The sequence below is a fragment of the Zootermopsis nevadensis genome, unplaced genomic scaffold (assembly GCF_977971745.1).
Source record: "Zootermopsis nevadensis isolate Lab colony 2312 unplaced genomic scaffold, Znev_1.0 Znev_ptg000017l, whole genome shotgun sequence".
Lineage (NCBI taxonomy): Eukaryota > Metazoa > Arthropoda > Insecta > Blattodea > Termopsidae > Zootermopsis > Zootermopsis nevadensis.
Genome location: NW_028259149.1, coordinates 3,282,889 through 3,305,770, shown reverse-complemented (window position 1 = coordinate 3,305,770; position 22,882 = coordinate 3,282,889). Strand labels below are relative to the sequence as shown.

General features: G+C 37.8%; 1 protein-coding gene across 5 annotated transcripts; it reads left to right on the top strand.

Annotated features, from left to right (window-relative positions):
* The first annotated feature begins 3,722 nt into the window (after window positions 1-3,722).
* Window positions 3,723-22,619, top strand: Psa (puromycin-sensitive aminopeptidase). Of its 5 annotated transcripts, none has more exons than XM_022072570.2 (15): window positions 3,723-3,849; window positions 4,130-4,456; window positions 4,629-4,870; window positions 5,998-6,166; window positions 7,233-7,527; window positions 8,384-8,532; window positions 8,771-8,935; window positions 9,433-9,537; window positions 9,892-10,126; window positions 10,591-10,862; window positions 11,872-12,091; window positions 12,205-12,404; window positions 12,975-13,082; window positions 15,129-15,251; window positions 15,593-22,619. In XM_022072570.2, the coding sequence occupies exons 2-15, from the start codon at window positions 4,334-4,336 to the stop codon at window positions 15,803-15,805; spliced, it is 2,619 nt and encodes an 872-aa protein (XP_021928262.1). In that variant the 5' UTR covers window positions 3,723-3,849; window positions 4,130-4,333; the 3' UTR covers window positions 15,806-22,619. The 5 variants fall into 5 exon arrangements, with proteins under 5 accessions (XP_021928262.1, XP_021928261.2, XP_021928263.1 ...); XM_022072569.2 differs by having other exon boundaries at window positions 3,728-3,742; XM_022072571.2 differs by having other exon boundaries at window positions 3,750-3,870.
* Window positions 22,620-22,882: the final 263 nt, after the last annotated feature.

Below are 22,882 nucleotides of genomic sequence, written 5' to 3'. Positions count from 1 at the left end.
CCCCCATCTAGTGCCGAGGTCAAAAATGAGTAGGAGCTATACCATCTCCTCCCCCAAGCGCCTAAATGGCGTATAGAGAGGGGAACAGAATTTTGATCAGGAAGCCTGTTGGAAAATGACTACTCGGAAGACCTAGAAGGAAAAGGAAGGATAAAAGTGGATGGAACTGGCTCAGGTCCGCGTCCAATGACCGGCATTGGTATTAGCTGAATCTTTGGATCTGCCACCAGAAGTTCAGTTCAGTCTACTCCATGAGTCTGTGAGCTGTGGTCTGCGGGTTCAGAACCCGCGCCATCGCTACCTTCGTGCTTATTGTGGTCTTCTTATTTCCGCCGAAGCGGGCGGTCTTTGTGACCGTAGCCAACACCGGGCTCCATCGTAGGCGTGAGTGTAACCGCTGCTGACCTTGGCAATGTCAGCTCTGAGCGTAGCAAAAGATTTAATTGCGAGCCTGTAATCTCAAGACCAGCATGTCATGTGAATGAGGTGTCTGCATCCGCTTTGTTCTACTGCATCACGTCGAACACGCCTGCCTGGTGATGTACACTCCTTGATTTCGTTGTTTTTCCCAGTTCCTAGAAGCAAATGCTCCGATATTAACCTATATTCGGTTGTGATCGATTCCTTCCACATCATTCCCCATTCACTCATCAACTAATCATCTTACGTCATGTAGTCTTAAATGCTGATAGCGTCGTTATATAAAGCGAAATGAAGAAATCTGCTTTATAGGTTCTCAGCCTGTTTGAGATTAATGTATGATGGATAACTGGTATGAAAATAAAACCCAACAGGCCGAGGAATATGAAGAATAAAATGGAGAAGAGAAGGAAGATGTTACAAAGACGCACACACAGAAAATGTCTATGAGTCGTTATGAATCTTGATGACAATTTTGCTGTGAATGTGTATATGGGGCGTAGATATAAGGCTCCACGCCTGTGGCTCAATTTATGCCGGACAGCAAGTTCTAGTTAGCGTTTATGGTCTCCGTGGTACTAAATTTATTCTCGTGTTTCCAGTGCGTCAATTAATTACGGTCAGTTTCCATTACACACTGGCAGGGAATTTCTTGTTCCCCGTATTTCTTAACCTTTTATTGTAAAAGTTTAGGGTGAGTGTTGTGTGCATTGTACAATGAGGCAGACAGGGAGGGGACATTCTTCCACAGAAAGCATGTCGTGGTGCTACCCTTCCGTGGGTTAGAAAATGTTGCGAACCAGGGGTGTAGTGTAGGGACCTCCAAGGGCCTCGTGCGAGCACCCTGTTATCGGGAAAGTAAATACTAAAATAAACATCCGATTATTAGAATATCGATACACGTACAATGATAAAATGATGCTTGTCCCTACTTCAAAATGGAAAACTAAAATACAGTTTCCTGGTACGAGCCCCTTTTTAGTAAGTGGAATTTTTATGTTCTCACGACTGAGAATATGAGAGGCTGGAACGAACCTCCGAAACGTCGGTAAAATTCCGCGAGACTACACGGCGCAACATCCCAGAAGGCTGGCATCTTCATTCTTGTCAAAACATTTGGTGCCACACCCCTGTTGAGAGCGCCTGGTGTTGGGTGCTGTTGTTGAAGATATTTTACTGCAATGGAAGCTTCGTTGTGTGGACTCTTTTGGGCCGGGTACGTGTACCAGATTTTACCAGCTGCAGTCTCCTCTCATTCAATGTGGGGGGCAGCCCCCTGTCAAACCCATCAATCAACCTTATATTCAGAAGAGTGTAGTGAAATGGAGACAAAATCTTTTGGACTTTATCGAATAATAGAAAATAAAAGAAAAATACAATGGCTGACGGTTGCCGCATTTCCTGGGACTGGACAGTTGCATGTGAGGTTGATGTTTTCTTGTTTTCTGCCGTGGTACAGTGGAGGTAAGGAATGTTAGGAACGACATGTTGACGACGGAAAACATGAGCCCTTCTATCACGGTCTTCTGGGTCGTGATGCCGCTCTGTTTTACAGGTTCTTGCGACACACAAACGTCATACATCACAGAACATTTGTATTCATTTACTGTAGTCGATAATGCCATTAACACATAGGCCTGAGAACAAAATCTATATTCTGTATATCCATCACATTATGTGTATAGACAATAGAAATACCATTACCGAAGTAATAAACCTAGAAGTTTTATCTCCAGTAATGCAAAAGCCCGTTATTGAACACAATCGTGAAAGACTTCCATCTATCTGACACGCTCATAACTTATTCCCAACCTTTCATTCTCTGTAGTTGTCGAAATTATCGTTGTTCAGAAGTTACCGCTGCCAGATTCTGTATGAATTTCACGTTTTCCTGATGTTAAATCCACTCCTGTATTTCATAACTCATAAATATATTAACTTGCCTGTTAAAATCATCAGAATCGTTAAATTTAACAAATGCTTGTTTCCAAGTGTAAAACGTCATTAATCTTTGATATCTATTTACTTAAAATAAGAATTTATTGTTGCAAAATTGGTCTAGACCAGCGATTTGCTGCAAAGGGCTCGCAGGAACTTCTTAACAAATTAGCAACACAGCCCAAAAACACGCTAATTTTAACGTATTGTAGACGGTGAGATGTTTAATACTATTTATAGTGAGTATTAATATGCGTGTTATCAGGCTTATTTAAGTTGGGTAACTGGTACGTTTGTTTGACGTCCCAACTCCCAAGGTTAAGGCGATAATTTGTGAACACGATTGTAAATAAAATCAACAAACTTATATAGTTCCTAGAGGATTTTCTGGTGTTCAAATTGTGGATTTAAAAAAAACACATTGGAGATACATTTAACCTTTTAATATTTCAAGTAGTTGCATTATACATTTTAACTTGCGTGGTACCAACATATAGAAATTCCATATGGCGATAACTATAATTTTATATGCGTTACTGTTTGAGCTTCTTATTTATGTATTTACGTGGAGGGGACCTTTAATTTTAATCTTTTGGGATATAGGTATTAGCTTCAGTAGAACCTGTAAATTTTCATATTTAAATTTTTCCTTGGATATCAACAAGAATATAAATAGTCATGCGGATGCTCAAGGGAACGTGCGTAGTGGCATTATCATCATCCCACCTCGCGATGTCAGCAGAATGCAAGAAATTAAAAATTATGGGCATCGAACAGTGACCTATACATAACAACCATCAAATGGCATTAATTTTCGTCCAGTAATTCTCGAATTATCAATTCAGTGCATGCGAGAATATTGTGATACTTTCACCATTTTTATCACCACCAGAGTCATCAACAATACACCAGTTTTTGGTTTCATAACTTTTATCTATGAAGTGACAATATATCCTTTACAGTGTAGAATGTCCCAGACATTTCACTGAGATATTCTGCCATAGGCGTTGTAAAGACTTAAATGTTGTTGTAGCTGGGGCGCGGTTATTTTAGTGACAAAGGATTGTGTTCTTCATTTGGATCTTGGGTAATAAACAAAATTCGTACCATTCTGTTTACACACAAGGCAAAGAGTTGGATTATGATATGTCGAGGCATTTCTATCTTTCGGGACACTGTTTAAACTATCGAATCTCTTCTTAATCATTCTCACTGAAATATTTTTAAAGCTGAAGGCAGCAGTTTTGTAGTTAGAGGTTCTGTGACTTTCCCTTTGTTAAAAATATTTTCCGCCTTGCAACATTCACAGAACATATAGAAGAGTTATTCAGTAATGAAAGGTGGTAGCCATGAGGAATGTATCTGCAAATTGTATTCTAATTTGGTGAGTCTACTTTTTTCCGAGCGCTCGCATTCACGCAGTGTTTTGTTTTATTAAATGGAGTAACCGAGGCGTGCGTAATATCGTGGCACATTCGCTGGACAATCTGGGTAAATAACATCACACTGGAGGTAGTTTTTAATCTGAACTGGAATAGTTACATTATTTACACGAATACCTGCACGGTAGCAATATTTGTCAGCAGTGGACTTTCACCTTCCTTTGATAAACTGTAATGTAAAGTAGATAAGATTCTCTTAAGCTCCAAAGCATGCTTGCCATAATGTTCGATTAATGTCTGTTAGAATAGCGTGTTCTATGATACGACAAGCTCAAGAACCGGTTTTTGTTGGACACCGACTGTTCCGTTACCGTTATTCTCTCTTCCAGCAAGAAAATAGGTTTAGACCTACTGATATACTTGTCAGTGGTGTTTCAACACTTCTGCTGCGAGGAAGTGGGTATAGTGACCGACGTTCAACTTCTTGTGGTAAAGGACGTACGAAATACGGAATCAGTGCTGCACATTCACAGTTCTTGCCTGAATCAGAGTTTCTGCAACACAGGGCAAAGTTTTGTATACATTCGTTAACCATGCCTGTGTCAAAGCCGTTTGAAAGGCTACCCAAATCAGTGATTCCGAAACATTATAACCTGAAACTAAAGCCTGACTTGAAGACGTTTGTATTTGAAGGCCAAGAGACAGTAAAGGTTGAGGTAAGTTACTGTAAGAGGTCATGTGTGTTTGAGTGTGTGTTTAAAACATTGTTTTATTGCCTAGTCATTTGAAAATGCCACGTGTTATTATTTTTTGTACTTCATTCTCATTAGTACAGCCATGTTATTGTAATAGTGGCAGAATGTTTAAAATTTCTGTTACTATCCATAGGTGAACCAAGCTACAGACAAGATTATACTCAACTCTTTGGATTTGAACATCAGAAGTGTGAAGTATACTTCATTACATGGAGACATTATCAAACCCCTTGATATCAACATATCTGTTGAAGATGAAAGACTTATATTATCATTTGGTGAACCCATCCCAGTTGGTGAAGGATCTCTTGAACTTCATTTCACTGGTGAACTTAATGATAAGATGAAAGGATTTTACAGAAGTCAGTATGTGAGGTGAGAAATTTTGAGTGTAATGCCTGAAGTTTTTATTTTATCTGTGTTACTAAATAGTAAGGGTGTTGTCAGTGTTGGATGTTATGGAATTGTGCACGTTGTTGATTTGCAACAGTTCTTATATGTGGGGTTATAATTTAGTGTTCACACAATGAAAATAATGAAGTGCATCGCTTGAATCATATCTATCTTTATATGTACATATGCACATGCTTTATTGTACCATTATTTTGTCTTTATTATGTGATGAAGAAATAGGAAGAAACTGGGATGTTGCACCATGTAATCTCGTAGAAATTGACATACATTTTAGATGTGTTTACTGCCTGTCTACATCATCATGTTCAGTGACTCATACTTGCTGCCATGAGAACCTGAATTATTAGTAGGAACAAATTCCTGTATGCTTGTTGCTGAATTAGGATTGAATTTTCAGGTGCTGTGTCCTAAATAAACCACCAGGTGTCCTAATCTGTTACTGAACTTGGTTTGTTGTAACTAACTTAACACAACTCTTCACTGTTTTGTAAATATATATTGAGATTTACTTCTTTTGTTATTGCAACATCCACATTTTATATGGGGTTTAAAGATGCAGTACTGGGATCAGAATGTAAGTTACAAAATTCTTTGTTTAGGCTCAATTTTTAATATGTTATAGGATTCCACTTTTAATGATAATTTGAATTCCTTGCGTTTCCGTAATTGTTTGCCTAAGATTGCAAGATGCTTACTAGTTATTGACTTGATGTTCTTCGTTAAGCTGTATGACTACTTGTAGGGATTCGCGCTGCCAAACATTGATGGCAGTAACAAATCTTATTTTTTATATTACATAACTATTGTTCATATTTTTCATCATCCGGAATGGCACAGTATTTCAAGAAATGTATGCATGCCTCATAAAACACACCTCTGGACTGCTGATTGAGAATTAACACTATTATATGTTATTAATTATGCAGTTTTTGTTAGACATTGATTTGAGCATGACGAACACTGTGTGCGCATGTTTCCACACTTTTATTTCTGTTCTTGAGGACAATGTGCACATTCAGACTATATGTTGAAGTAAATAATGAAGTTTATCAGTATTTCGTAATGTGTTGTTGGTGGTTGGAACGCAGAATACCTGGCGAAGGACGTGACCCTGTGACGTCGTATTCCGCAGTGACACAGCTGTGTAGTACGCACGCACGTCGCATGTTTCCGTGCTGGGACGAGCCATCTGTAAAGACCACATTTGATATCACCGTTATACTGGACTCAAGTGCATTGGTGGCGCTTTCAAACATGGTAAGCTGAGTGTTCATCATCATTTCCCCTTGTCTGCTTGCAGTCCAGATGGAGAGAAACGGTTTGCTGGCGTCACCCAGTTTGAAGCTACGGATGCTAGACGTTGTTTTCCCTGCTGGGATGAACCAGCCATCAAAGCAAGTTTTGATATAACTCTGGTTGTTCCTAAGAGCAAGGTTGCGTTGTCTAATATGGTGAGTAGAGTATGCATTTTTAATCTTATCATGTATAAACATATGAGATTTTTGTCTTTGTTTTGAGCATTTCATTCTTACGGATGTCTTTTGTTTATACGCTGTCCTCACGTGTACATTGTTTGTTCCTCAACATAGAACCAGAAAATTAAAAAAGGAAATTGCTGATTTTCAATTTCAGAAATGCTAGTTGTCAAGATTTATGTCACAACGAGTCTTTGTATCAATTTTTATCTAACAGTATCTGGAACTATATTTTTTTTAACAAAATCAAATGAACATGGACAAACTTGAATTTAAAGTGCATATTCAGTATGATGTTTGAACACTGCTCTTTTTAAGCTTTGGTGATTTATATCGTGTGTTATATGACTCTGCGTCAAGGATGCGGAGGAAGTAATTTTGATGTATCCATTGGCTTAACGTAAGTGATGAAGACCTAGCCTGTAAGAAAGTAATATGTTGTGTACTGGATGCAAAATACGTGCAAGCCTGAGTTGTGTCACAGTAAAAGGGGAAGGGCAAGGCGGGAGCAAGATGCTGTGTGCTATAATGTGATGGTGTTTCCCTCCCTCCCCTGTATCTCAGCTGGCTGGCCTCTGGTATGCGCGTTTGTAACATCCGGCAAAGCTCGGATGGAGGCGTCTTGCAACAAGTATGTCAATGTAGTTTATTTAAAAAGTATTAGAAAATACGTGTATGGAAATAGATGTAGATGGAGGAAAATGTTTGTAAGTTTAGGGTATGAGGGAGCAGAAATATGAATGTGGAAATGTGTGTTGTATAGTAAGAAAGCAGTGCTAAAAGAACTATAGCCCCGTTGTACATGCGTGTTCCTGTGACGTGACAAGGTATTGCTACTGTTATTCCAGCCAGTGGTGTCTGAGCAGATAGAAGAAGACGGTGGACTGCGCGTGGTGAAGTTCGATACCACACCCATCATGTCGACCTACCTGGTCGCAGTGGTTGTTGGAGAATATGACTATGTGGAGGACAAGTCGCATGATGGCGTCCTGGTTCGTGTGTACACACCTGTTGGAAAGCGTGAGCAAGGTCGCTTTGCTCTTTATGTTGCCACAAAAGTGCTCCCATATTATAAGGATTACTTTCAGATTGCATATCCGTTGCCAAAGATCGATCTCATCGCTATAGCGGATTTCTCAGCAGGTATTTAATTTTATTAGATAAATTAGTATAGAAGTCTGTGAATGTCTTATTATATAAATACGGCCAACTCGCAGTTGTTTTCACTGATGTGGGGTAAAGTGGAAAACAAGAATGTACAATACTTAATCTTAAACAAGATGAGGGGATTATTTTGAATAATGAAAATAGAGCTGTCATGCTACACGCTTGGCACTTGAGAGAAGACTAGGTATAGGTCCTTCTTGTTCTTGACGTAGGTGCTAGATGCGGATGAGTGATCAGCATCACACCCTGGCTGCTCTTCACTCCAGGGACCCTATTATTTATTGCACAGGAGGTTGGGTGGGCCCCACAGCCGGTCTGGATGCAGAGACTATAAGAAATATCGGTACTTGTGGGTTATTGGGGGACATCGCTTTAAAAATATGTTAGATTAGGTTAGGGTTGTTGTTATCTGTTAGTTCGTTCAGTTACTTATTGTTGTCCACACACATTAACCTAACCTAACCTATTTTTAAAGAGATGTGTTCCGATAACCCACAAGTACCGAAATATCTTTCTCCCATGCCAGGGATTGATCCCCAGTCATTTAGTCCATAGTCAAACATTGTAATGACTCGGCTATCCTAGCTTCTTGTTCCTTCTGAGTAAGAGTAAACTGCGTTATCGCTCTAGGTGACTTGCTTGAACACGGATCTAGACTTCCATTAATTGTAAAAGACAGTGGCGTCCGTGTTGAAATTTTGAACATGTTATTTTGCTGATTTCATTCAGATTATTGTCTTTCCACTATAATTTTAGGCACAATTTATTTTACTGTGTATTTTGTTAATGGTAGGTGTAATCGGTGAATTAAATTCTCTTTTTCACTTTGTAGGTGCTATGGAAAACTGGGGTCTGGTTACTTACAGAGAGACATGTCTACTGGTGGATCCCGAGAACACGTCCGCCGTGCGGAAACAATGGATTGCTCTCGTAGTGGGGCACGAACTAGCCCATCAGTGGTTTGGGAATCTAGTCACAATGGTAGGTTTAGACGACTGTCCTGTGGGATGTTGCCCCATGTATTCTGGTAGGTGTGTTGATGTGGGAGGCAGTATGCGTCTCTGAAATATCAAGTTAAAATGTACCAGTCTATCTGACCAAGCATCTCCCGTCTTCATATCCGTCATTGCGATGACCTGAAATATCACGTTTTACGTTTAGTTTTCTGAGCACATTACTTTCTGTGACATTGTTTACTGTTTTTCTCTGATTCTGTAAGGAATGGTGGACACACTTATGGCTGAATGAAGGGTACGCATCCTTCGTTGAGTTTCTGTGTGTTGCTCATCTCTTTCCTGAGTATGACATCTGGACACAGTTTGTTACTGACACCTATATTCCAGCACTGGAACTAGACTGTTTAAAAAACAGCCATCCAATTGAGGTAATGTATCGACTGTTTTAAGACATTTCTTCAAGATTAAAATTAGAAACATTTAGTTTATTGCCAACAAATATATGCGGGGGCTATATTACTAAGGCACTTTTCATTTCTGCATGGTGCTTATTTGATGCTCAGGGATTTGCAGTTCTCCTACAGCGAGACCAATTTCATATTCTGTGTCGAGGAATACAAAGTAAAAGGTTGGGCAGAATGCTGTACATGAAGCCATCATCCACTTACAATATATCTGAATTCTTGTATAGATGCGAACTCCGTATTTTGTAGAGTTGAATAGCTAGCCCATACTGGCGGGTACTGAAGGGTAGTAATTTACCTTACAAAGCATTTGGTGAAAGAAATGACGATCTGAATACGTGATCGGTATCCTGTACTTTTCTCTGATATTTTTGTGGCTCTTTATATTGGCTCAGATAAAAAATGAACTACTCCAATACTTCTTAGAAATGCTCGGAGATGGCGTGTGATCTTTGTTACAGGTTCCTGTTGGACATCCTTCAGAAATTGATGAAATCTTTGACGACATCTCGTACAACAAGGGAGCTTCGGTTATCCGAATGCTTCACAAGTATATTGGTGACGAGGTGACTCCTTATTTTAATTACTGATATTATAAGATAACTATTTCATAAAACAATCATTTTTACCAAAATGTGACGTCTTTAGTTTGAGAAGACAGCCGTGAATCACTTTTTTCTTGCCCCAGGGTATAATATGATGTGATGTCAGTAGCCTTTGAACTTGAATAATTCAGGTTCAGCTTCAGAATTTTATAGTCCCAAGTCAGATGGTGCTTTGGGGCACAGAATGAAAATGGGTTTTCAGATTGCAGTTGTAATTTTGTAAAGAATTAAGAGTGGCAGGCATGAGAGAGGTGAAAATTACCTGTAAAGTTTTGGTTGCAAACACTCCACCTGACTGTCTGCCCCTGTGTCCAGGACTTTCGGAAGGGAATGAATCTGTACCTTACACGCCATCAGTACAAGAATACTTTCACAGAAGATCTGTGGTCCGCCCTGGAAGAGGCTAGTAACAAACCAGTGGGTGCTGTGATGTCAACGTGGACCAAACAGATGGGTTTTCCAGTAGTAAAAGTGACTAACAAGCAGATAGGAAGTGATCGTAAACTGGTCATAACCCAGGAGAAGTTCTGTGCAGATGGAAGTTCTAGCAGTAAGTACCAGATATGAATTGTCAGATGAAGTTAAGATGCTGATACATTAACATCTTCCTTCTTCCCTCTCTTCATCCCATCCTTTTTTCTTTCCCGTCTCTTCCGTTTCCAAGCTATCTAATACATATTTCTGTTTCATTCAGATTTTTTACTTGCTGCTATGTAATTAAGACTTTGGTGATTTCATTTTTCATCGATGGTTTATGACTAAAACATGAGGGCACATGAATTACGTGATGAAGAGCAGTAAAATATTTTTGTATGGAAGTATGATATATAATATTGATACACAAATTTTGACAGTCGGGCGACTTATCGACAAACAGCGGCTTGTCATATCTTTCTTCAGTAACAGATGTGTTTTGAACACCCCAATAATAGAAGTGCAGAATATGTGCGTTTATTATTGAATGTTTTTTAATTTTGTTATTTAATTAATTTTATTCATTTATTTTATTTTAAGGTAGTGAATGTCAGTGGTTGATCCCAGTCATGTTCAGTACTTCCCAGAAACCAAATGAAGTTGTTCATTATACGGTTCTTCAGACACATTCCTCGGAAGTATTGCTGAAGAATGTGGCAGCACACGAGTGGGTTAAGGTGAACCCAGGCACGGTGGGTTTTTACCGTACTCAGTATCCTCCAGATATGCTGGCACAGTTTGTGGCAGCGATTCATGAAAAGTCCCTTCCACCACTTGACAGACTTGGACTTCTCGATGATCTCTTTGCGATGGTAAGTGGCTGGTTTATAAGATTGATGGATGAATGGTTTGAGTTCCTCAAATCATAACCTTTGGGGTTCCATAGAAGATAGGGAGTTTCTTGTCTGTTCGAGCTACTGTCAGCTTTTTGAAGGCACTCTTCCACGGAGTTTGTTAATTACTTGGTGTGATTGTACAGAGGAATTAATTGTCAGAGTTCATTATTTTACTGAGCAGTTTGGTGTAGCAGAAATGCTGACCTGATTAAGGTTTCTTGACAGTTTTTTTTTTAAGTATCTTCAGGTGAGTGTTGGGACAGCACCACAACTTCCCGTCTCTTTCCATGTTATATAACCAACCTGGTGCTGTTAAAACAGTGTCATTAAATTGTCTAATAAATCGTTTTATCGATTGTATGCTATTGAGTATAGAGGCAAGATTTTTGGATTGTTACTTGGCTGTATGAGATTATAGGTTTTCATTGCGATGAAGGATCTTTCAGGTTATAATACTGTGTAATTTCCTGTGTTTATGAAAATGGAGGCAGTGTTCCTCGGAAACACTTGTATGCACCAACAAGTTCACACAGCGTTTTTACCGAAAAGTCCAACATCCAGCATCTTCACTGCTGTGAGAACCTCAAACCTCATTTAACTAGCAAATTATCCGTCACAAATGACGAGAAAATCTAAAGTAGTACTTAAGAAGAAGAAAAACATTTTTGTTGAAAAGTGTAACAAATCTGCATATGAAAATTAAAATCATTACTTATCTTTGGTTAATGAAAGGTCATAATATTATTTAATGTAATGAAACATCTGTTTTGCTGCACTGTTTTCACAGAGCGGCATAGACAAATTAAATCAACATATCTTTATAATTTAATGTAGTGCATATAGCGATGTTGCCGTAGTAATGTCAGAAGACACCTAATAATTAATTATTGCATTTCCATGTATACATCTGTATATATTAGCACTGTAAAATTATCACCAACCAATATTGCTTATTATAGCGGTAGATGATGTGTGTTTGGTGTAGGTTCAGGCGGGCCATACACCTACTGTTGAAGTTCTGAAGCTCATGGAAGCTTTCAGTGATGAAGACAATTTCACAGTTTGGTGTAGTATTAACAACTGCCTTAGCAAGCTGTCTATTCTCCTTTCTCACACTGAATACGAAGATCTCTTCAAGGCATATGGGCGTCGGCTCATGCAGGGAGTTGCGGCTCGTTTGGGCTGGGATCCGCGGCCCGACGAAAGTGAGTACGGTGGCGAGTTATGATTTAAGGAACTCTTTTAGATCACTAATCTGTGTGGTTGCGTCTGCTTTGAAAGAAGCTGCTAAAACTGTAGTAAGTATGTAATCTTCCAGGTCACTTGGATACGTTGCTGAGGTCTCTTGTCATTGGCCGACTGGGATGGTTTGGAGACAAGGCTGTAGTTGCAGAAGCCAAGAAAAGATTTCAAGGTCATGTTTCTGGAGAGGCTTTACTACCAGCCGACCTGCGTAGCCCTGTCTACAAAGCCGTGCTCTCTGTTGGAGATGAATCCACGTACAATACCATGCTTACGGTAAGTTGCCAGAAATTAGTGATCAACTTTTGTGCTTATTTGGAGATTTTGTGACGTAAGGTTCTGAAAGGAGGGTGAGTCTTACGAGACAGCAGATGTTGTTTTCATTCTTTCCATACTTACTTTTGAACAAAGTCTTTAAAACAATGTGAAGATAGTGCATTTGGAGGACATGGGAAAGCCATGTACTTGGAACGCGTTGGCTGTCACGAGAATCACCAGTAGATGATTTGAGTTTTATGTGAGCCACTGAGAGCCCCCAAGAGCTGCAGCCTTTAAGAGAAGTTTTGGGATTTCTCTGTTATAGAGAAAAATTATCATATTTTATAATTTTACTACAAAGATTTATCTAATAACAAAATTTTAAATATGTTTTATGATTTACCGCATAGTAATAATTCAAGGAGTTTAATAAGATTAAATATCTGCCTGCTTTAGTCCGGTGTAAAATAAGGATGTTTTAAGACCTGTCCTACTCTTCCTATAGAGAAGGAATGTCAATTGAAGTTACCTTTGTTACTTAGCCAAAGCATGAAAGGGATACATAAGGAAATCAACGTTATTTTACAGTTATATCGAGAAGCTGATCTTCATGAAGAAAAGGATCGTATCTCTCGAGCACTTGGGGCCATTGGTGACGAGGCTATTCTAAAGAAAGTTTTGGAGTTTGCCATGTCTGTGAGTTGTCCTTATCTTTATTGACTTCATGATTAGCAAGGAAGAATTAAATATAATTTTTTATGTAAAGTGAGTTATTTGTAATGCTGCAGTTCATCTGCCTTAACAAACTAAACCCCAGAAGCATAATTTTCCTTTTTTTTAAGTCTGGATATGTATCTATGAATTGGGCAGACAAATAATATGCCCAGACTGGGAAAACCTCCATTTGGAAGACTGAGAAGGAGATGGTGGAGGGGTAAAACATCAGTATGGCTCATAGGGAAATAAAATGTGAAAATGTGATACGCAGTTGAAAAACACAGTGTTTAAAAAGTCAAGAATAAGTTGACTGCTTGCACTTACTATACGTACTGTAATTTTTAAATCTGATTGATATTGAACCTGGCAAAGCGTTCATTTTCAACTACGCAAGAAAAACAGAAAGAATTTTTTAATGTATTTTACACATTGTTTCTCAGTGATGTATGCACGATACTTTTTACTTTCTGTTTATTTTGATTACGGTTTTATGCCGAAAATGTTTACATCCTGTGCACATGTTACTCCCATTATTATTCACTGTGCAAAAATTTTTTGAACAAAAATCTGTTATTACAATTAATTATTTTCCCCAAACTAACCAGCGCACTCACTCCATGGTCTGCTTTAGCAGTTTTTACTCTTGTCTAAAACTTTCTTAAGTTTGAAATGAGATTTTAATGGATAAGTAGTTACAAGAAAAGAGTGATTGCTTCAAAGTTCTTTGGAACAAACTGTACACTGAGAAGTAATTATGTTTCAACCTTGGACATACTTAGAATTCAATGTCATGGGAAGATAATAAAAACATGGCCAGTCATAAAACTGGTTTTTGTTCATGCAGGCATTCCACCCACTTGCTGTATGTTTTGTCGCTTGCTAATATGATTCCACCTTCCCCTTCCTTCCCCTAGCTGCCCACTTTGTATTTTTGTAAAAAAAATTCATAGTAAGAGATGGGCCTTGGGTGTTAACAAAGGGTGTGACTAAAATTACTGTTCTGGGATGATCAAAATATTACTGCTGCTCCTTCCGCCCACAGTCTAGAGCAGCGTTTATCAACATATGGTACGTGTACCACTGGTGGTACGCGAGCCAGTGTCGAGTGGTACGCAAACTAGTTACGAAAATCAAAAGATAATATTTTCATAAATAAGTTTTCCCTGAACACATTTGGTTAGTGGTACATTTAATATGTTAAATTAGAATTAGTAGTACGCCTGCTAAAAAGGCTGAGAACCCCTGATCTAGAGGACTGCAATTCATAGGCCAGATGTCATTTTAAAATTTGGCTATTTGTATATAAGCAGGAAATTTTATGAACCTGTTAACGGGTATAATTTGCGATCAAATAATTTTAAAAACCGTCGAGTTATGTTTTCTAAAAGTACTAACGCGCATTTTGACATATGAAGCCGAAACTTCCACACGGACATCGAGAGATGTGAGCAGATTACCAAAAGACAAAGAGAGAAGAATAGGGAGGGTGATGTTAGAGTAGCTCGTGTGGTCAGGTACAGATGATTGCAGATGGCTCTGTTAAAATGTAATGCAATCAGCTATGGTGGAAATGTAAGTGCATGATTATTATTATTCTTCTTCTATGGCCCTCCGGTCCGTATTCGGTCCATGGCCTCCTCAATTCTCCTCTTCCATTCGATCCTCTGTTAGGTCCGTCTGTCCGAGGCTTTGATCGAGGTTTCGAAACATCTTCCTTTTTACGGTGCAAGGTTGTTAGCCTTGCGACCAACCCCCAACCTGGAGGACCAGGGTACCTGTCTTAGTCTGACCTCTCCCCCTAGGGAGGCCCTACCAGTAGCTATGCTACCACCAGCATAGCTCTTGGGGTCACTGAGGTACTCAAGCCCCACCACCAATGACAAGGTGCAGGTACCATTAAGTGGGGAAGTGCATGATTATAGTTTGATTAATATTGGTTGGTTCAGTATTGTCTGGGTTTTGTCGCAGGATTACAACCTTAAGCCTTATGAATTATGTTTGAAATTAGACGTCATTGAATTGCAGGATGAGGTGCGGTCGCAAGACACAGTATTTGTTATCATCTCGGTAGCCATGACCAAACGAGGCAGGGATCTTGCCTGGCGTTTCTTCAGGGAGAACTGGCAAGAGCTCATGAATAGGTATAAGGTAAGTAACATGTTTACGTTCACTGAGTTTTCCAGATTTAACTTGTCTGCCTAGTTCTACAGAACTGACGTGCTGTTTCAGTAACAGGACAAATCATTTTCCTACAGAATTGTTATGAGTCTGAATTTCATGTTTCTCTTTCAATGTACGTTTCAGATGTTTTCTCCTGCGTGAGTGCAGTGCATTTTTCATTAAATTGTATAGGTCGGCCATCTTCATACTTGCTGCTGTCGTAGGAACCTGAAATCTTTACATTTTTTTTTAATCAGTTCATGTAGCAAAATGCCATTAAATAAATCAAGATGTATATTTTCCCCCCAAAGTTTATATTTATTTTGCAGAGTGGCTTTCTTTTGGCACGTCTTGTGAAATATACAACAGAAAATTTTGCGAGTGAAGAGGTCGCTGCCGAGATAGAAGCCTTCTTCAGAGATCATCACTCTCCAGGTACAGAGCGCACAGTGCAGCAGAGTTGTGAAACAATTCACCTGAATGCCGCTTGGTTGCAGCGTGATCGTGAAGCCATTCGCGAGTACCTCAGTCGTGGCAAGTAACGTGGAGACCGTGCCACAGATGTTGGGTAATTTGTATCCAAAGAGTGTGGAATTATTTGTAAGTGTGTGGTTGTCCCACTGATCTGATGTCTTTGGGACAAATTAAAGTTAACTTCATGAGCTCTGTACAGGTAGAAACCTAATAGATGTATCGGAACGTATGCGAAGTTTACGGAAGCTCATTATTTTCGGTATTTTAATGTGGTTTAGAAATTGAACTTGAAAGAATGGTAAGTAAATTAAAATTGATGTTTTGTGGAATATTTGACTTTAAAACTGTTCTTAGAATGTTATTAGATTTTCTGTACGCTTCTTTCATAAAATTTGTATAATAATATTACGATTATTTGTAAATTACAGAATTTATTTTTTATCGATTTTAGGAAATTTCTTTTGTGAGCTGGCTCTTGATTGAACGTTGAATGCCGCATAAAGTGATGGTTTAATTATCGGGAACGTCATCGGATTTGTAATTAAAGTGGCAGGTTTAATATTTGTGCAAGAGGGGAGAAATGTTTTCCCCCAGTTCTGATGAGGTGTTCCTGTTTTCTTGATGAGATGCTATGCTGTTATGTACAGCGTGATATAGCATTCTGTGTGTGTTGCTCAGTTGGGTAACTTATTTCATGATGCCTTTATTCAGCGATGGGAGAAATCTGTTAGACTCCTGTGTTTTATTAATCTCTTTGTGTAAGTTTGCAACTTCTGATATTTTTTTCTGGAAAGAAGTACTGTTTTTCAGACATTGTGTGAATTATTTTAATTATTGTTCTAGACTTGAATAACGAGCATAAAATTACTGATCTCACAGAATTTTAAAATATTAAAGGGAAACTTTGTTTCAGCTTTGCTCATTGTCTGAAAGTCACATTGCTTATGGATGAGATAATGCTCATAGGTTTTATGCGGCCTCTGTTTTTCAGTATGACTGATACAAATGATGGTTAAAGAAACTGCATCGCTAAGCTTTGCATTTAACAGACCTCGTAATTAAAACATTTTTCATATGAAATGTTTAAGTGTGTTTAAAATCTTTCTTCTGTGTCAAAACAATTTTTAACTTTTGTATTAGTTTGCAAAAAAAAGTTCGAAACTTGTTCCCATTGAAATTATTAAGGGTTTAACCAAAGGAAAAACTGATATTTAGTTAATTTAATAGATGGTCAACTTATTAGTTCATGTGGATATGGTAACAATGCAGTGAAATTTGGTTTTGTTAAAATTACATATATTGTGTAATTTATTCTCGTTACAGAATAGTTTTGCATTCACATTTCGAATGTTTAAACTATTTATGAACGCTAGTGGAAAAGGCCCGTTGAAATTCAGCGGTTCTTACATAACTTCATCCTTACCCCTTTTATGTATTGATTTTGTATGTTTATTTCCTTTAGAAGTAGTTTAAATGTTGCCTGATGGTAGCAGCACTCATAAAATAGAACATTCTGCCATATAACATAACTTGGTCAGTCATAAACTGTATTTTACTTTAATATATCTAGATTATTTGCCTGCATTTTGTTTTGAGTTTGAAGTTTAAAGAGGAAATATTAATGTCAATACTAGTTTGTACATTCAAAAGAAGTGCTGCATCAACATTTCTTTTTTTAAATTTAATGTTGGGGACTAATTTAATTTTATGAAATCAGGGGTCGTCACTGTTTCGAAAATACCGATGTTCAGCTTCTGGTGTGTAATGCCAAGTCATCTTGTGTTTAATTCATATTAGGCAATTTGGATTAGATTTCTTCAGACCTTAACATTACATGCAAATGGAGCCTCGGTATTTCTGTAGATGAAATGTAAATTATGGTTCACGGAAATCGATCCAGACATGAACTATATTCGCTATTATACTTGACAGAATTTTGTGTCATGTAGTGAAATGTACTAATTACATAATCTGAAGGCGCTCCAGCAATTTTATCTTTCAGGTGATTTTCTGTTCAATCCAGGTATTATTTCTATGCAAGATAATCTACAGTATGTACTTCAAATCTCAAGTCACAAAAATTGATGCTGATACGTACAGTACGCTTTTTCTGAGCAGTGCACATTTGGAGTTTCCTTTCTGTTGTCTGTCTTTTAAACAATTTTCCAAGTAACCGCTTAAGGCATTACGAATGTACTGTATTATATTGGCAATTGAGCTTAGTTCATTCCTGTTGGTGATGGAATTAAAATTAAAAAATTAAATCCGTGGCGTAGCAGCTCCAGAGAGCCAAAGCCGACTAGCTTTACTGCTGGCCTCATATTCACATGCCTAAGCAGAGGTGAACGATCATCCAACCAGATATAGGGTGACGTGTGGTCAGCACGACGAACCCCCAGCCATTGCTAATTTTCATGACTGGATTACGCTACTTATTGTAGCTCCCAAATTTCCTCACGATGCTGGGTTGGCACCGGTCCCATACACCGGTCGAAAATCTCACGAGAAATTTCTTCTCCCCTGAGACTCGAACCAGCGCGCATTCTGCATCGCCGGTCCGAAGCATGATGCCTCAGACCGCGCGGCTACGGTGCAGGACTGGCGACAGAATTATTTCTTCTTAAATACATTTCAAGCAAAGTTTGGAACAAAATTATGTGCACAAAAACAAAATTGTCGATTGTTTCTGCCAGTTGTTATTTTTCCTATAATTTCTGTGGTTTAACAGTTTCTGTTCATTAGAAGTAATTTTGTATTAGTTTTATATTTCTTATTTCTAGGGCCAGAGAGTTTTCCTGTTAATGTTAAGTTTTACTGGATTTTTATAATTTGAATACATTTTAATGGGACTTCGTAACAAGATTGATCCGCGTAGGCCAGTCAGAACTGCCATTTCATTTCAGAGTTTGAAGGAACCAGTCCTAAGAGAAAGTACTATCAGTTTTCCAGGTTTGACTGCATTTTATTATCATCTTGTTCATAAATCATGCCTTGCACAAGGAAACTTGTGCTCGTCATGAAATTCATTGACTTATTGCAGTATAATTAAGGAAAGGAAACTTGCCCAGCAAGAAAGTACAGTATTTATTCTGTTATAATAATGGAATGTGTATTAATTGTTTTCCTAGAAATCTTTATGCCAAATGGGCGTCTTTCCTAGGATAAAATTATTTTCTCTCTCTCATACACCCCCACACTCACATAATGAATAGCTTTAACGTAAGGCTTCAACCTTTTTGTTTATAAGAAATCTGCTTTAGTCTGCAGAGTTATTTTTACATTGGGAAATATACTGTATTTACTTGCCTCAAAAGTCGCACCGCATAGACAGTGAAACTTCTACAACTTATTATTCAAGGAAGCAGAAGAATATTTCTGTTTGCCTTTGAAGTATTATTGGTTGTATCCTTGGATGTAAAATGTTGTAACGCTGTTTATCTCATTGTGTAATTGACCCTTTACTGCGCGTTTGAAATCGCTTTATCCTAACATGATGAGACCAGTTAATAATTTAAATGTTCTGTAAACACCATATTTTGGTGTTTTAGTTTTAAAGGTTTGGGTTGGATGAATGAAGAGGTATTTGCATGGATTGCAGTTTTGGAGAGTTTGTTTGTTTAGAAGCACACAATTTTTGTTTTGACCATCGCGTACTTTAACATGGTAGGAAAGCGATTAAATATTCTTTGGCGATCAGCCTCATCAGTTCAGGACAGAAGTATGTTATTTTGGAGACAGTTTTGAGGTCTTCAAAACACTGGACTTGAGGTCTGAACTGATACATCTGATCATCCAAGAATATTTTTATCACTTTCAGTTGTCCTGAAATTGTGTATGAAAGTAAAGACTAATTGTGTTATATTATACACTTTGATCTGCAGGTATGTCGTGTTAAAATGCTACAGAAACGTGTATTTTAATCAATCCCTCAACTTAAAAACAGTCTTAAAATTATCGTTAATATTTCTTTAACATTATTCAAGATTATATAAATGGTGTAAAGAGCAATAATTTTCCATGTTTCTTGTAAATATGTATATTTTGTGAAAAAGAAGGCTAGATAATATATATACATTACAAAGACATTAAAATTTCTTCAGCTCTGGGTGAGGGGGCAGAAGTTACTGAATCGTAGCTTGAGTCGTTGGATTATATCCTCCCATCTTCCTAACGTCAGTATGATTGTTTGTTGACTTGGAGTGTGGAAAATGGAATGTTCCCCATGTGATCACTAGATGGCAAGTACGTTTCTAAACCCTGTAATGCGTTTGTTTCATCAGGGTGTTCATATGGGTTCGTATAAACTACATCTTGTGTAGTACGTTACCAAATTAAGGGCATTTAATGAGTGTAAAGGAGTTCGCGTGTTTTCTAAACATGTTTTTTGTGATTGTGTGCATCTCATTGGTCCTTTATTATACATTCAGATCTCTCGTTGGTAAAACATTTTATACTACAGAGTTAAAAATTGTGTTTCTTTGTATTTCATTAGCCCGTTAAAGCCCAGTGGGAACTATGTACCACCTGTAAGTAAAGTTTGTCCCGCTACGTGCCATGCGGGCGCTTGGGGTGAGTGGAGGTATAGCTCCTCTCTATCTTGACCTCAGCACTAGATGGGGGTTAGTGGTCAGCATTACGCCCCGGCCGTGCTTTACCCCGGGAAAGGATCCCAGTACCCATTGGACAGGAGGCTGGGTGGGCCCCAGAGCCGGTCTGGAAGCAGAGGCTAGAGGAAAAATCCTCTGCCCCTATTGGGGATCGAACCCTGGTCGTCCAGCCCGTAGCTAGTCACTATACTGACTGAGCTATCCCGGCTCATATATGTACCACCTATTTCAAGAATAAATAGCCGTGCTCTTTGTATTTATGGGTAATTTAATTTACCGTCATTTTACACAAGCTTTTTTAATAAGAAATTTTGTGTAAGTGCCTACATTTAGTGAACAAATGTATTGTATATAACGATTTATTTAATAGTTATGATACACTGCATATAACTAGATTTTAAAATTTAGTTTTTTTTCATCTGTTTTATTATTAACTATTATACAACATATTTACTATATTATTTAAACTTGTGCTATAAATTCACATAGAAACATCCTTTATCTCCGGGGCTTGAAAAATGATGTTTGCTAACCAAGATTAAAATTCACTAGCCATATCAGAGGCTTTGAACAAAAAATTACCATATTTATGACTGTTTATAAAGGTTCAACACTTCAGTTCTGAAATTATTTTAAACTATTTATACTAACTTCACAGGGTATGTCTTGATTAACTGATCATAGTTTTAGCTTTTCAAGGACTGTGCTCCGTGGAATTAGTTATTATGAGTTTTGCTTGCAAAATCAACGTACTTCAGCTGACGTAGCAGCCACAAGTTTCAAACCCTGTAATTACGGAGTGCAAGTATTTGTTTAGAGGTAAATTAAATAAATAAATGAACCAGTATCTCATGATTATATTCCAGAAACTGTGACAATTTTAGTATTATTTTAGCACTTGTACGAATGAACATTAACCATAGTTTTGCGGATTGGTCATTGGGTGAGGAGATGTGAATTTTTTCTGCGTCCAGCATCTATTATTATGTCACTTCTTCTTCAGCCTGATTAATTTCCTGGTAAGTTTCTTAAGGTGGAGTGCATTTGTTTCTTTCTTTGAGATTCAGTTGTTACAGTAGGTTGCGAGAACATTTTGCAGTTTGGCCGATGACTTCTGGTGTGATAGTAAAATTTAGTAAAATATGAAATTTGCAAAGAATAATTGTTGCTGTATGGGATTTTTTTTTTTATTTTTAGAAATTGAAGTTATAGAAGTTTCACTGTGATTACATATTATTATGTACCTGAATATAAACTACATGTCTTATTTATAAACCCACAGGCCATGAATGTCAGCAGCTACAAGCTATGCTATTGGTTAATTTGTTTAATTTTTGCTGTTGTTCAGTGATATTGTGAAGATGTATGTTTTGTATTGCCGAGATCCAGTCTTGGCTAACGTGGAGTGACTATTGTAAACCATTAAGATACGTAAAGAAATGAGTCTGTGGATTCAATCTTCAGACATTACTTTTTTGGTTGCATCCACATTTCTTCTTTTTGACGCCTCTACTGCAACCTGGCACGGATCAGTGAATCCACCTCTGAGGTAGCAGTGTCCATTGGGCAGGATTTTGAATATTAAAGTTCTAGTGGTGATGGCTGGTAGAGGAAATTTTTCAGATTTTTGTGGGCTCTGAACCATAGTGAGGGCTTGATATTTCTTACATTTGCAAAAGTTTTTGATGGGCAAAGCATGCAGAAAGATCAGCACTTGAACTTGAGGTCTTTGGAATGTATAGTTTGTAAAAAACAGCCTCCGGTGATTGCGAGTCAAGATTCTGACAGAAACGGGCCAGTATGGCAGCGACTTTCTGCTTTTCAGGTGTTAATTATGCGATCATTTCTTTTTTTCTTTTTAAAGTTGTCAGCATGTTTCAAATATATTATAAGAGATACTGTAGGTAAATGTGGCAGATATTGTCATGAAATTATCCAACTGTGTGAATCAGTCATCTTTAATTTTGATACAGTGTGATTTATTTTGTGTTTCTTGACATTATTTTGTTTTTGTTAAGAACGGAGGTCTGTGTGCTGCTGTTTTATGTGTGGTAAAGCATATTTAACTTTGATTTGGAATGTGTTAAACACTTAAAATCTGTGTAACTATTATGTGTTGCTCTTGTACGCAATTATACCAGTGTCTCTGATTCATATACTTTTTCACTGGAAATTTCTAAGTTGTCAAATGTATACAATTGCTTAAGTATGAACTTATTTTTCTGATGATTGTAAAACATTAAAAATAAAAGAAACACAATGATAGTTTAGACAAGGATAAAGTTTTTATTGTAATGTAAGTTTATTGATTTGTTTGTTTGTAAAATGCTTAAAAACTAGTGCCTGCCACGTCTGAATATTATATTGTTTCTTTATAAAAGAAAATAATTGCATTTTATGTAGTTTACCCTTTTCCATAGCCTTATAATAACGGAGCTCGAAAGCTTGTTAGTTTGCATGATAACTACATGAGATTTCAGGTTCTCCCAGTGGCAGGCAAGAAGATGGCCATCTTCTGGGATCATGCACGAGTAGTCT

Coding starts and splice junctions, on each gene's coding strand:
- Psa (XM_022072567.2), top strand. CDS start 4,034: ATGTCTGTTAGAATAGCGTGTTCTATGATACGACAAGCTCAAGAACCG. Junction 4,871..5,997: donor TACAGAAGTCAGTATGTGAG/GTGAGAAATTTT, acceptor GTTGGAACGCAG/AATACCTGGCGAAGGACGTG. Junction 10,863..11,871: donor TCGATGATCTCTTTGCGATG/GTAAGTGGCTGG, acceptor TGTTTGGTGTAG/GTTCAGGCGGGCCATACACC.